General features: G+C 49.9%; 2 protein-coding genes across 2 annotated transcripts in view; both read left to right on the top strand.

Annotated features, from left to right (window-relative positions):
- LOC137909643 (cytosolic 5'-nucleotidase 1A-like) overlaps positions 1-3,813 on the top strand; it is a 4,980-nt gene extending 1,167 nt beyond the window's left edge. The window contains exons 4-5 of the mRNA XM_068754105.1: positions 3-73; positions 3,754-3,813. Coding sequence (XP_068610206.1) covers positions 3-73; positions 3,754-3,813 — 131 coding nt within the window. The remainder of the gene's footprint in view (positions 1-2; positions 74-3,753) is intronic.
- A 1,967-nt stretch (positions 3,814-5,780) lies between these two features.
- On the top strand, positions 5,781-13,734 carry si:dkey-174m14.3 (uncharacterized protein LOC563117 homolog). The gene is made up of 6 exons (XM_068753916.1): positions 5,781-5,878; positions 7,298-7,459; positions 8,990-9,056; positions 9,226-9,333; positions 9,635-9,715; positions 11,550-13,734. Exons 1-6 carry the CDS (start codon positions 5,781-5,783, stop codon positions 12,921-12,923), a joined length of 1,890 nt encoding a protein of 629 aa, XP_068610017.1. The 3' UTR covers positions 12,924-13,734.
- Positions 13,735-14,234: the final 500 nt, after the last annotated feature.

The following is a 14,234-nucleotide window of genomic DNA, read 5'->3' as shown; positions in this document are numbered from 1 at the left end:
AGATGACGTGGGCGGTGCGGGGGCTGAGAGTGGGTGGTGCTCGTCTCACTACAGCGTGTCCGTGTCCAACAAAGTTTCAGCTGCTCACACTTTTTCTTTCTTTCTCTCGCTCTCGCAGCCTTCTGTCGCTCACACGCATACGCCCCCCCCCCCCCAAACCGGTCTCTCTGCAGTACATAATTCATCCCGTTCTGAAAAATGGATTCAACCACCTGTTCCCCCCCCTTTTTGCTCCCTATACTCCCATCCCCTCTCTCTCTCTCTCTCTTCTCTCTCTTCAGCACCCCCACAAGGATGCGGAGTCGCTGCCAGCATCCCTCACGGAGGCTCGCTGTGTATCTGCAGTCTGGCAGCCCCCCCCCCCCCCCCCCCCTCTCTCTCTCTCTCTCTCACACTCTGGGCATGATATGATTTAGGCTGCCGTCCGAGGAGCGTCCGGCTCGCCTACCAGCGGAGATGGAGTGGGGAGGGAGGGAGGGAGCAGAGCTGGGGGGGGGGGGGAGGAAACGTAAACAAAACAGAGAGGAAGAGGAGAGTGCCCGGTGAGGAGATGAGCGGTGGCGACACCATCAGGTAGGCTTCTCCTCCCCCCCCCCCTCTCTCTCTCCCTCTCTCTCTCTCTCTCTCTCTCTCCCTCTCCATCATCACGCCCCCGCGCGCTCCCTCTCTTCTTCCTTTCAGCTCCTTCCCTCCCTCCTCTTCCTCTCCGTCCTTCCACTCTCTGCACAGACTCCTCTCTTCATCCGTCTTGCTGTTGCGTGGCGTGGCGGTGCCGTGGGGGGTGAGGTGGTGGGGGGGATCTAGGTAAACTGATCCAGATAGGGGGGGGGGGGGGGTCCTCTCCGTTTCTCCCGGAGAAGATCCGGTGGCAGGATTTTAATCTCTCCGTCTCCAGAACGAAGCTCTGCGTGAGCGGAAGGTACATTTGCATTCTTTGACTTTGCGTGTGCGTGTGCGTGCGCGTGCGCGTGCGCGCTCATCTGTATGTGACGTGCACGGCTGCTCTCTGCGCGTCCGTCGATGCTGTTCACAATGTTTTCCTTCTCTGGGAGTTTGGAACTGGAAGTGTTCTTCCTGCAGCGTGGCTGCTGCGTGCACGCGTGGAGGATTCACCGCAGGGTGCATGCGTGCGTGCGCGCGTGGCGCTGACGTGAAACGCGTTCAGGGATCACGAGGGTTCGAATCTTGAGTGTGTCACGCTAGTAAAAATGTCCATTCATGACTTCTAGATCTGAGTCTGCGAGAACAACTAAGATAAGAGGGGTGGTAGCCCCCCCCCCCCCCCCCCCTTTACCTGTGGGAGCCCAGATCCACCTGAGAGGCCCATCCCGCCCCCCCACACCTCGTCTCTGGGGCTCCTTCCACCGTATCGGAGCAGGGATGTTCAGAGGAGGGGGGGCCCCAAAGAGAGTTTAAAGTATTTAAAGGAGAAGCCCCCCCCCCCCCCCCCCCCAGAAGTGTCTCATGTGGTGGTGAGTTAGAGGGTAGAAAGGAAGCAAAAAATATTAGATATTCTAGCAGGAAATATCAAATTAAATTGACAGTTAATAATCGCAAGAGTTTAAATGATTTAGGCATGACCATACAAAAAATATTATATATATTTTAGTGTATTAGTAGCAGTTTTACTTTAATTTAAAGCATTTATTTGTGTGCTATTTTTAGAGGTTAATTCAAAATGTATGTGAATGTGTTATTTATTTCTTACAGATTATGATCAATTGAATTGATGTTCTCCAGCTTCTGATCATATGAAATGATCTTTAGCAGTAGGTGGAGTTTGCAGATGAACACAAAAAGCTTTTCTTGAGTTCTAGTTTTAGTTAGCATCGCATGAAGATTAGCAGATTATATCTGTCCATTTGCTCATCCAGATGTTTGTCTCATATTAACCCTGTAAAAAAAAAAATTACATTTCAATAACTAAAAAGCACTCGGAGAGCACAGACCTCCACCAAGCAGCTCGTTCACACTCCTAATTGGGTTTCCACCGTCCACATGGTGATCTGGATCATCATCAAAAGGTTCTAGATTGTTCTTGGTATCTTTCTACACCAACCATGAAGAGTAAAAGTGAATCAGAGTTGATGTATTTTAACTGATTTTTGAATCCGTAAATGGAATTTTCAATGTTGATCTGTTTAAATGGAGCCCAAGGCTCGGTTCTATCCTCTGTGGTGGACCCCCCCCCCCCCCTCTCTCTCCCTATCTCTCTGGTGAAGCTGACAGCTCCTCTGGGGGCCATTAACTTTGTCTTATTATCTCAACCCCATTATTTCTCCTCCCCTTTGTCCTCTCCAGCAGCCGCGCTGGTCAGATCATACTGGTTAGATTTATTCCCCGTGATGATGAGGCCGGTCTGCCACGCTGCACTGTAAATGCAGATTACGGCAGCCATAACTCGACTATTTTACAATTGCACTGCAGTTTAATATTGTTGTTAATATTGTCAGTTGTATTCTGGCTATACTTCCACAAATAAGAAGAGGATCTGCAGAGGTGGTTTCTTTGTTGCGTCTAATCATTACCTGTCCATTCGAGCTCTACTTGTAAACAACATGTTAGTGCTGGTGGGCGGCGTGATGTGTGTGTGTGTGTGTGTGTGTGTGTGTGCTTTCATGTACTGGTGAGCGTATTTGTCAGTTCTATTTTAAATGAGCTGATCCCCACGAAAGCTGCTCGCGTTCCTCCGACCCTTCCCCTTGTTCTTAAAGAGAAATAAAATAATAAATCCGGCAAAATCCACATGAAGGAATGTCTATTCTTAATATAGACAAATATAGTACACTGCTGCTGCTGCAGAATGCAATACAATATGTACTATTATATTTCACCTTTAATAATAATCTGCTGTGAAGTAGGTTAAGAGCGGCGTGATGGCGGCTCTTTACTGTTAATTTAAATAAAATCATCTTAAATGTAGCTTAACTCTCAGAAGGATTCAGGCTGCATTGTGTGTGTGAGTGTGTGTGAGTGAGTGTGTGTACGAGTGTGTGTGAGTGAGTGTGTGTACGAGTGTGTGTGAGTGAGTGTGTGTGAGTGAGTGTGTGTACGAGTGTGTGTGTGTGTGTGTGTGTGTGTGTGTGAGTTCTCCGACAGCTTTTGGGTTATCTCGCCATTTCTTTTAGCTTGCATTTATTTCAACATGCGTGATTTATTGCTAGCGCTTTCGCAAGACCGAGATTTTGCCGCCTTTCGATGCATTGCCCCCCCCCCCCCCCCTCTCTGGGATGGTTGAGTCACACTTTGCATGGGCTTATTGACTGCTGCAGGTTAAGCTACCTTCTTAATATACGAAGGCACCGAGAGCCTTTTCTGCTGCTGCTGGATGAGTCAACCCCCCCCCCCCCCCCCCCGGCTCTGAAGCGCGAGGTCTGGGCCTGCGGTGAGGGAACTTCCTGCAAGCCGACCTGTCAGCATGGCAAACGAGAAAGAGAAACACAACTCGACAGAGTGGAGGGAAATGGAGAGAGAGATTGTGATTTTCGGGGGGGGGGGGGGGGGGGGGGCTTCACGCCTACTCCCGCTGCTGTTTCTCTCTAACTTGGTCTTTGTCTCGATGGCAGCTACTCGAGTATTCTCCCAAACGCTTCCTGCTGCTCTGTCTTCCGAGTTCCTGAGTTTTAAAATCGTCCCACTCCTGCCCCCCCCCCCCCTTTCTTCTCACTGGTCTGGATTCCTCTCAGCATGACACGAGTGGGCGGCAGGCAGCGGCATCCAAACCAGCCCCATCTTTTGTGTTTCTTGCTGCAGTGCGAGGATCGACGAAAAGGAAGCCGAGGCGAGGGAGTGGGTGAGAGGATGAGAGGGTGAGAGGGTGAGGGGGGGGTGAGGGCGGGGGGGGGGCTGTGGCGCCCGGCAGCTCGACAGCGGGCACCTGACGTGGCGAGAGATGCATCCTGCTTGACTTTTGTGTTAGAGATTATTTCATTCCTGGGAAAAGGAGATTGAATGCTGCAGCGTGCACGCACGCACGCACACACACACACACACACACACATGCACACACACATGCACACACACACGTGCACACACGCACGCACACACACACACCAAATCTGAGAGGAGGTGTGCTATGACTATTAACTACGAGGGGAGCAACTGGAGTGACAGTGGTGAGCCGTCACCATCTGGAGGAGTCCGTGTCTCCCCCCCACCTCCCTCCCCGTCCGTGTTCCCCCACCTCCTCCTCAGTCCGTGTCCCCCCCACCTCCTCCATGGTCCAGGTCTCCCCACCTCCTCCTCAGGCCGTGTCTCCCCACCTCCTCCCCCGTCCGTGTCCCCCCCACCTCCTCCTCAGGCCGTGTCTCCCCACCTCCTCCCCCGTCCGTGTTCCCCCACCTCCTCCTCAGTCCGTGTCCCCCCCACCTCCTCCATGGTCCAGGTCTCCCCACCTCCTCCTCAGGCCGTGTCTCCCACCTCCTCCTCAGTCCGTGTCCCCCCACCTCCTCCTCAGGCCGTGTCTCCCCACCTCCTCCTCAGGCTGTGTCTCCCCACCTCCTCCTCAGGCCGTGTCTCCCCAACACGTTTCTTTCTGTAATCTCAACACCCCGAATGTGACGCTTCCTCTGTGCACGCCAGATGCAGCGTGCACGCTCCCGGCCCTTCCTCGCTTCCTGTCCGCGGAGGAGCTGGGATGGAATGTGCGCCGTTTGTCTGCGGGGTTGGGGTGCAGGAACGAAAGGATGCTGGAAACGTTTGAGAGTAGCGACGGCCTTGCTACGCTCCTCATGCAGGCGAGGGGGGGCGAGGGGGGGGGGGGGGGGTGATGTCTGCTTCATGAAGCTGGTTAGTGTCTTTTTAAGAGGCCTGAGAATCTATCTTCTGAGTGAGGGGTGGGATTCTGCATGAAAGCGCAGGTTGCTGCTAAATTTAGGCCACTCTTTTGTTGTTTCTCATGAAAGACTTTGGTGTTACCCCCCCCCCCCCCCCCAGTGGTCTTTTTGTTGGCTTTAAGTGTGGCTTGATAATGCTGATGTCTTTCTCCCTTCAGAAACACAGAAATCTATACATGGTGACAATTATCGGGTCCATTATTACCGGACTGCAGCCGCTATCGGATCGCGCCGCACACCCAGACGGTCATTAAGTCCTGATACATAGAACAAAAGTCGATGCTTTTTCAGACTTAGATTGTTAGAAGCCCTTAATTCATCCCACTTTTCCAAAGAAGAAGGAAAAAGTATGAAAAGCTTTGTCTGATGGAGTCTGTGTGGAGTCTGGTTCTGGTTGCTTGTCTCAGCCTTGTGATCACCCGATGACCTGCCCCCCCCCCCCCCCCCCCCTCCCTCATCTACCCCGTAATGTAATAATTGCCTCACCCTCTGCAGATTATTGAACTTCGCTTGCAGGACATAAAGAAACTCTTTCTCTTTAATCGCCGGAACCCCCAACGCGACATTTACCGCTGATGTCCGAGATGATTTCATTTCCGATTCCGCTGCGCGGGAAGCAGCGCGGCGTGACACTGTGAGGAAATTAGATGTCAAAACAAAACAAAAACGGAAAGAAAATCCAATGAAATTAGCATTAAAGCTACATCAAGGAGAGGGACTTTAACCTTCCAAGAGCTGCAAGCCGTTTCGGACTCTGTTGTAATTAAAATGCTAAATATACGGCGCCTTTACCTTCAAAAAGGGCCCCTGGTTGTAGCACGGGTGCTAATGCTAATAGTTGTGTTTCCTCTGTCTGGCAGGATCAACAGGTAGAGCGCTTAAGAGCTCTACAGGTCGGCCTTAGCTAACGAACACGGCGGCTTCCTGGTCAAGCCCTAGAAACACATGAGAGGGAAGCAACACAGACGAACCATGAAAAAGATATACATCGGGAAGACCGCCCTGAAGGTCCCCCGAAACGGCGGCAAACACCCGAAGAAAAGGTAAGAGTCGAAAACACAGACGCCGTCTTTCCGTCCGTCCTCATGTCTCCTAAACAAGCCCCCCCTCCCCAGCCCAGCCCCGTCCTGCCTCTCCGGGCCCAGAAATCACGCCGCCTCGTCATTCATCTCACCGGAATGAAAGCACTCATTGTGTCTGACGCGGCTCCCATTCGCCGGGGAGGTCACTAATGGTGGTGGTGGGGGGGGGGTCATCCCTGCAGCTACTTCACGTAAACTCATCCGATATCAAACCAGCAATATCTGCATTCCCCTGGAAATGCCTGGCTGTCAGAGAGAAATGGGGGTGGGGGGGTGCAACCAGTGCCACCCGCTGCGAGCCCCCCCCCCCCCAAAAGTCTAATTCGAATTGTGTTAAGAGCCCTTTATTTCTTATCTTTACCCCTGTCGTCTTTGTTTCTGACAGATAATTTAAGCCACATTTGCATTGTGTCTCCATGGTGACGAAATTGCCTATTTTTAGAAAAAGTAATCAGAGGATGCAAAATTTCAAACCATTCGCGTTCTATTGTGGCGGACCGGTGGTGCGTTCACAGCCCGCGACACTGACGCGGAAAAATATGTCTTTTCCTATCAACCGCAAATAACTTTATATAAATATGTATTAAAAAAAACAATTTTAAAAGCAGTTAATAGACATTTCCAGGGGAAGATGTTTTTATGAAATAGTCAAGACACCCCGCGTCTATGATCTTGTATAGAGAGCGACGTGGCCACGTCTCCATCTCTTGGGCTGCAGATAGAGCCATTATCCTCCTTCCTCCATCTGCCCGTCAATGCAGGGCCCATTAGGCCCGGCCGTGCGCGCTCGGATCCATCACGGGAGCGGACCCGTGCGCGCTCGGATCCATCATAGCAGACATTTCCTCTTTTCCCTCACATACCTGCCCTTTTATCAGATCGATCTCCGATCCAGGTAATGCGCGCACCCTGATAATAGCCGTCATTGCGCGCGAAAGGGTTTCGCTGTTCTGAGCCTTCACAGTCTATTGAAATGATATAATATCACACATTACACCCCCCCCCCCCCAAATTTAACTGTTGATTGGGTTTCTGTGATGCGCTGCGGCTGCAGAGCTTTCAGATCTAATGATTTAAAAAGCTGCGTATCCCTGCCCCCCCCCCCCCCCCGGATTCTTAATTAGAGATCTGCGTTTCCACTGCATGTTTTCTTCATGCAAAGCACTTTTCTCGCAACTTTTCTGCCTTTATCACCCTTTATTGATGCTCTCATCACGCTGCATGGCCGTTCGGGGGCGCATTTAAAAGATGCGCGAACCCTCAGAAGTCCATTGAGATGCGCGCAGAACCAAAGTTGAGCTCGTTTGTTCTATCATGCGCCCTGAGCGCAATCATTTGCTGCGCGTGTGCGTGTGCGTGCGCATGTGCGCATGTGTGTAGCTCATTGCTGGAGCAGAAGGAGGACTTGAGGAAGAGGCTTTCCTACACAACACACAAGTTGGAGCTGCTGCAGAGCGAGTTCGACTCCACGCGGCAGTACCTGGAGACGGAGCTGAGGCGGGCGCAGGAGGAGCTGGACAAGTTCACGGATAAGCTGCGCAGGTGGGGCGTTGTCATTACAATACTGTACCCCCCCCCCCATCAAGAAAATGATCAGACAACCTTAAAGAGTTCCCAAAATCTGAATTTACGCAGTTCTGGGATGTTTAGTAATGATGCAATGAATTATTGGACTGCAGTGGAATCAGAATGAAACCCACTGCAGTGTCTCTCTAAGTTACCTGAACCAGAGACTTCAAAATAAAAGCACAGTTTCTTGAACAAAATACAATGAACAGTTTAAGGTCACATGTCCTTTTTATGTAGCGCATTAAAGTAACCAGTGTTTACTGTTCTCTGTGCAACAAATGCAAATGATAAAGAAAAGAGCAAGTATTTCTAAATTGTTCAGAACTATTGTGAAATAAATGTTTTTATACTTTCCAATACTCCGGGTTCATCATAAACCGAGTCAAAATCAAAGTCAGGGGAAGATTTTGATAAAAAATCCCTGTTTATATTTATATATATATATATAAGTTGCAAGCAGACAATTGACATGGCTCAGACGTTCTGGTTCTAAATTCGTAGCTTTTCGCTCAGTGTCTGCGATCCAAAGTGCTGCTCTGAACTCTCAAACTTCAGTGCGTTCCCGTGGGTATCTGAAGTTAGCCCATCTTGTATTCCGGTCCAGCGAACAGCGGCTTTAAAGTCGAGGAGAGATGTAATGCACTCTGGAGGCTTTAGAAGCTCTTTATAGCCCAAATAAAAAGAACACTATTAATGCCTGACCTGACTTCTACAAGATTTAATGAAACACAAGACGCAATGATAAACCGCCTATAGGGCTATTTTTAGAGCGCACCAGGGGCAAGTAAGAAAACTTTGATAAACTTAATTTAACAATTTTCAATTTCAATTCTCAAAAACACCTTATTGATTCCTGAAATCGATTTAAAAACAATACAAACCTATCCTTAGAAGTATTGTAGCAAATTTGACCCCCCCGTGGTTTGACTCGAGCATAAAAACCTGCCCCTATAGAAAGACAACAGAGAACAGAAATCCTTCCCTGCCTCGAATCCGTTCTCAGGCTTAATCCAATGAAACAAATGAGTTTCTGGAAAAAAAGGGCCTGCAGGGTTGCAATCTTAGAATTAGAACAAAACTAAATTCACTTAAGCTCATGTAGCCAGGCTACGCAGAAAACTGGGAAAATGGAGGCTGCTGTTGTTGCCTAAATGCTCTAATGCTTACCGCAACTCTCAATCTTAAGATCTTAATTCTAAGTCTAGTCAAAATGACGTTGGTTCATTTCCCCAGGAAAAGCAAGGTGAAGAGGAAAGTTTGGGAGGGAATCACTGATTCAGAGTTCTTATCTGGAACTGTTGCCCCATGCATCATGCACCTGCCCCCCCCCCCCCCCCCTGGGTCATCAGATCACAGAATAAAACATGAAGACGTCCTATCGGCGCAGCTGAGTCTGCCGCTGTGCACTTTCTCAGTTTGGACAGGTCTCCGGTCGCTGCTATGAACCGCATGCATGCGCTCCAGCCTTTATCTGCTCACCACGTTCTTCGTTGTGTCGTTTAGGATACAAAGCAGCTACTCGGCGCTGCAGAGGATCAACCAAGATCTGGAGGAGAAGATCCACAGAGATGTAAGTGTTTAAGAACTTGTATATCCGCTCATCTGCATTCCCGCACGGAGAGCTGGAGGAAAGAAATGCACAAGTCACGTCGGGTCAGGCGGGCTATTATTACAATCGGCCGTCCAGTTGTGAAGTCGCATCCATTTAAAACTCCTGAAGCTTCTCTGTGGTTTTTCAGTCTCAGCATCACGACGACGAGAAGCGAGCGCTGAGCCGGGAGATCATCGTTCTCAACAACCACCTGATGGAGGCCAAACACACCATCGAGAAGCTCCAAGTGGACAACGTAAGGCGGAGCCTCTTGACCTTTCACCTCTGGGGAAGGAAGTTCAATTTGCCACGACGGGCAGAAGCATTTCCGTCCTCCGTATTTATTTCTCAGCTTCCCATATCTATTTTAGAGAGATCTTGAGTGGCTCTCAGAAGAGTGCGTCGTCTCCATCCGACATCCTGCCCTATTTAAAGAAAGTATTAACAATGAATGGAGCGGCCATTTTATTCCCAGTTTTGTTATACCTAAAGACACAAAGAACAAAACGGGGTAAGCGAGTACCCAAGGGTGACCCCGTAATGCTGTGACTCCACAGGACCTGTACAGGAAGGACTGCAACCTGGCTGCTCAGCTGCTGCAGTGCAACAAGTCCCTGTACCGGACCCAGCTCTCCGAGGTGAGTTCAACGCGTCTGCGTTGTAGTTTTATCTAAAAGCTCAGCACAGTGCAAATACATTCCCAAAAACAGGAAGGAGGTTCATGTCAATTTTCCTAAAGGGGAACTCTTTTTTCAGATTATTCCGGCAACATTTGAATGCAGCAAAAGTAATTATTTTGGTGAAAAAAAGAAGAGCGTCCTGAAATGTTTCCTTTGCCGTCTGCGTTTCTTGCAGCCTATTATTATTTTTGGCTGCGTTTCTGCCTGTTAGCTTCAATGTTCTCTGTATTTTGTCATGTTTTCACAGTTTTCAGCTTTTATTTATTTAGCGCTTGGAAGATGTTGACGTCCTTAAGATGCCCCAAATATTCGATTTGCATTTGTTCATTTTGATTGCAATGCACTTCAGAAAGGTCAAGGTGATTTTTTCACCTTGACCTTGGATGGAAACCCAGAATCAATTTATTATGAGGCATCATTGGAAATGAAAAGTGAGGATACAATACTACAAATTGTGTTTGCACCAATCCGTGAGACGGGGGGGGGGAATTAAAGATAGTAATTATCTCACTTGTTTTACAATGATGAAGCGTGAAGCACCACGGAAACGATGTGGCAAAATGGAATCGGAAGCGCCTCCTGCCGCTGCTTGTGAAACGGAATGCATTGTGGGTATTGATGAGTGTTTTAACAGGACAGCTCTGGGCTTTTTGTGCCTCACCGGTGTGACAAGGTTAAAATACTTTGTCATGTTTTCCCCAGAGTGGAAACATTAAAGCAAATGTGGTTCATCAAATATCCCAGCGTGCACTGCACACGCAGCCGCTGACCACAGGATGAGAAACTGTTCTGCGGACGTCCTGCCAAACGCAACGGTGGCCAGAGGTCACGCGCGGGCGGCCTCGCTGCGTGTCCGCCGATCGGCTGGTCCCCGTGGGCGGGGGCTGATTGAAGACATATTGACGAATGGCACTGCAGCACTTTTGTGACGTGCGTCGGATCAATGGCGCCAGCTCGAGCGCCTCGACTGGGAAAAACAAAGTGGCGCGAGGGCGGGAAACGGCTCAAATTTCTACACGACACGAAAAAAAGGACCTCATTTTGACCTGGTTTAAAAGACGCAGTCGGAATTATAGGACATTAAATTTGGTTCCAAACTCTCATGATGGAGCGTCTATGCGTGTTCTTGGGCTGTTTGTTATAATTAGCTTCCCTCTCATTGCCAATTAGGAACAAGCGACTCTGTTCCTGTTGATGATGCGCTGGCTTAACGCTCGTTGCTATGGAGAAGCACAGACGGCAGATGGAGGAAAGCGCTTTCCTTTCCTCAGTTCATCTTTTATTGAGGCTTGATAATTAGAATTAAAATTATAATTCTGCCTATCAGTGCACGTCCTCACAAATCACCTACGGGACTGTATTGCGGCGTAACCCTAAGTTGTCCAAAGAGTGGCCCCTGACAAAGTGACATTAAAGCGATGCCATCAGCAAGTAAACTTGTAAAGATAATTACATAAATTAAAATCTGCCCGGAAGTGACGAATGGGTCCTATTTGTTTGTCACGGTCAGATGGAGGGGAAGAAAAACTTGCAGAGTAGCATAAAAAAAAAAAGAGCAGCACAAAGGACAGTGGAAGGAGATGATGCTTTTCTGCTTTCATATACGACTACAAAATTCCATCGTGGTGCTGCAGTTGCTCTTAGCACACATTAGGGACTTGATATTATGCAGTCTGAGGTAGGCACCAACCAAAACTTTATTAAACCATCACTCTGTGTGACATCCGTTAGGCTGAAGGTCATTTGTTGGTTCGACGACACTCACTTCCTGCCATTCCCTTTGCACTTTTAGCTGCCTGCTGATTTGCAGGAGCGACTGACCATGCACACGGAGGAGCCTCCTCTCGGTCACACCTACCCGGAAGCGCTTGAGAAACCGGAGGAGGCGTGCAGCAGCAGCCAGGCTTCCCGGTCCCCCAGCCCTCAAACCCGGGACCACACTTTCGTCTTGGAGCGCTTGGGTCCGGGACAGCGGCTGGGACTCCGTGCAGCTTATAAATCTGACCTGTACAGCAGCGACACGGCGCTGTACTGCCCCGACGACCGGCACCGCGAGCGGAGGCCCAGCATGGACCTCCACGGTCAGAGGAAGTTGATGTACGGGCCGCAGAACTCCACCGACAGCACCGCGGAGGAGGGCTCGGTGGGGTTGAGGGCCAGTTTCTCTCAGGAGCACTTTGGTAAGTTCCCCCCGGCGCTGGGAGCAGGTTCCAGCTCCTACTCCAGCTTCAGCGGAGGGGGGTCCGAAGACAAAGGGAACGACCCACCCAGCAGTGCAGCTTCCTCCCCGCGCCACCATTCCCTCTACATGGAATGGAGAGATGCAGGAGACTATGAGAGGAAGAGCGACTCCTCCTGGGAGGGGGACAGTCCGAGAGGCTTCGCCAACGCTCATCCCTTCCAGCAGACGGAGCTGAGCCACCACCAGGACGGCAGCTCGCCCGTCTACAGCCGCACCATGTCCTCCTGTTTCAGCGAACCTTACGAGCCCCTCCCCCCGTCGTCGTCCCCGAGCGTCGCCTACGGCGACAGTCGTCGAGGCAGCACACTAGCCCCGGAGGAGGAGGAGCTGATTGGACGATGGAGACAACTCAGCGTGGAGGACTTGAGCGCCCACGCCTACCGCAGCCCGGGCCGGGCTTCACCTTACAGCTTCTCAGAGCAGCACTTCTCTGTCCGGCCCGCCAAGATCCGACTCGGGCCGCTTTACAGCAGCTTCCAAGAGGGGGCCGACTTTTACCAGCACGGAGAGGGCGTCATGGAAGCCGGGTGGGTCAGCCCGAGCCCCGAATGCAGTCCGGGGCTGCGGCAAGCTCATAGCCCAGCCCACCTGTACCGAGCCGAGGACAGCCAGGGGTCCGAACACAGCCTCTACCACTCAGGGAGCTCCAAAGACAGGGAGGGTAACGGGGCGGCGGGTGGCCAGAGCACGGATTACGTAGACCCCAACAGCTCCACCGAGTCTCTGAACCAGAGGAGCCTGGAGATGGCGGCAGAGCTGCAGCACTACCAAGCGGAAATGCACAGCCTGCCAGCAGAGGCGAGCCAGTCGCCACCGCCGGTTCCACCCCCCCCTCCGCCGTACAACCAGAAGTTTGGCTCCCTGGGTCTGACCAGGAAGGACAGTCTGACCAAGGCCCAGCTTTACGGAACGCTTCTGAACTGACATTCTAATCAGGGTTAACCCTCGGCAAGGCCCGGCTGTGTCCCGGTACACCTGCTGCTGCTGCTGCCGGACAGATCACCTTGGAAGGAGGAAAAGGTTTGAACGGAAGTCAGGAGCCAAATCATTCATTATTTTATAGCTTTGATTGTACGACAGAGGATAGCAACAGTTTACACTATAAAAGGTACCGAGACAGTCGCATTGAAGAGTTAAGAGCCAGTCGGAGGAGAGGAGCTCAAGCGGCCTGACATTCTCAGATTGGATCAGATTTAATTTTACTGAAAGTACAAGTGTACAGATATATACTTATAACTAAAAAGAATTGAGTGATATATATTTTGTAAGTAGATGTTAGCGAGACCTAAATCCAAAACGATCAAAAATGTAACACAAATCTGGCTAAAGCTGTACATAAATGAAAGGTTGACGATCCTATTCAGAGAAGGATTTTGAGCGTTGACGGAACTGGTTTTAGTCATGAATTTTTAATCGGCTGAAAAGTGCTGGCCTTATGAGGATTAAAATGTAACGACAAAAACAAAGGAATCACTTTGACGATATGAACCGTGCATTTTGCTTTGCTTCTGTTGGTTAAACTGGTTGTTACGCTGTTATCGATGGAACGTTTTGACAGTCGGTATCATCTTATTTTTCACTCTCTATCCCACAGAGAGGTTCTCATGGCCCCATTCTACCTCAGATTTGGACGCCCACACCCCCATTAAACCACTGTAACCCTGTTTATTTGACAGCAATGCATGCTTCTATATAGTTTGGTTGTTTTTGTTCGCCTAATAAAGCACAAATTACACACCTGAGCTCAAAGCCTCGCTTTAATGTGGGCTCTGAAATGTGAATGACGGCGGCGGTTTTAGGATGTGTGCCGATCAGCAGTCGAGTGGGTGAACTGCGAGGAAGACCCTTTTCTTAGTCAACCTTGCAAAGCTGCAGCAGCGCGAGTCACGAGGAAGTCATGCTTCCTCGTGGTTGCGAGTTCAGAAACAGGATTGTACGTTTTTGTCAAGATGCCAACCAGAAACGTTTTTAATCACACTTATATTGAGTTTTTATTTTGTCCTAAATTGAGACCTTTTGTCTTTTACAAACGGCCGTTGGGTCTGTCGTGTGACTTTTCTCTTTTTTTGGAGTAGTGCTGAGAAAAGGAAAAAACAGCCACGTTTTTGTTTTGCTAATAAAAGACAGTTTTTTAATACAACAAAAAACCCATAGTGATACTAATTATTGCTGTATCTTCACTACATGCTTTCCAGGTGAGAGATTTAAAGCCTAAATATCCCAGTAGAGGGCGCC

Source organism: Brachionichthys hirsutus, chromosome 20 (assembly GCF_040956055.1).
Source record: "Brachionichthys hirsutus isolate HB-005 chromosome 20, CSIRO-AGI_Bhir_v1, whole genome shotgun sequence".
NCBI classification, from domain to species: domain Eukaryota; kingdom Metazoa; phylum Chordata; class Actinopteri; order Lophiiformes; family Brachionichthyidae; genus Brachionichthys; species Brachionichthys hirsutus.
This window is presented reverse-complemented; position numbering and strand designations above follow the sequence as displayed.

Bases quoted from the DNA above. Each gene is read 5' to 3' on its own strand.
- si:dkey-174m14.3 (XM_068753916.1), top strand. From the start codon at position 5,781: ATGAGAGGGAAGCAACACAGACGAACCATGAAAAAGATATACATCGGG. The intron at 7,460-8,989 runs GTGGGGCGTTGT...TGTGTCGTTTAG, and splicing joins TTCACGGATAAGCTGCGCAG to GATACAAAGCAGCTACTCGG. The intron at 9,334-9,634 runs GTAAGGCGGAGC...GTGACTCCACAG, and splicing joins AGAAGCTCCAAGTGGACAAC to GACCTGTACAGGAAGGACTG.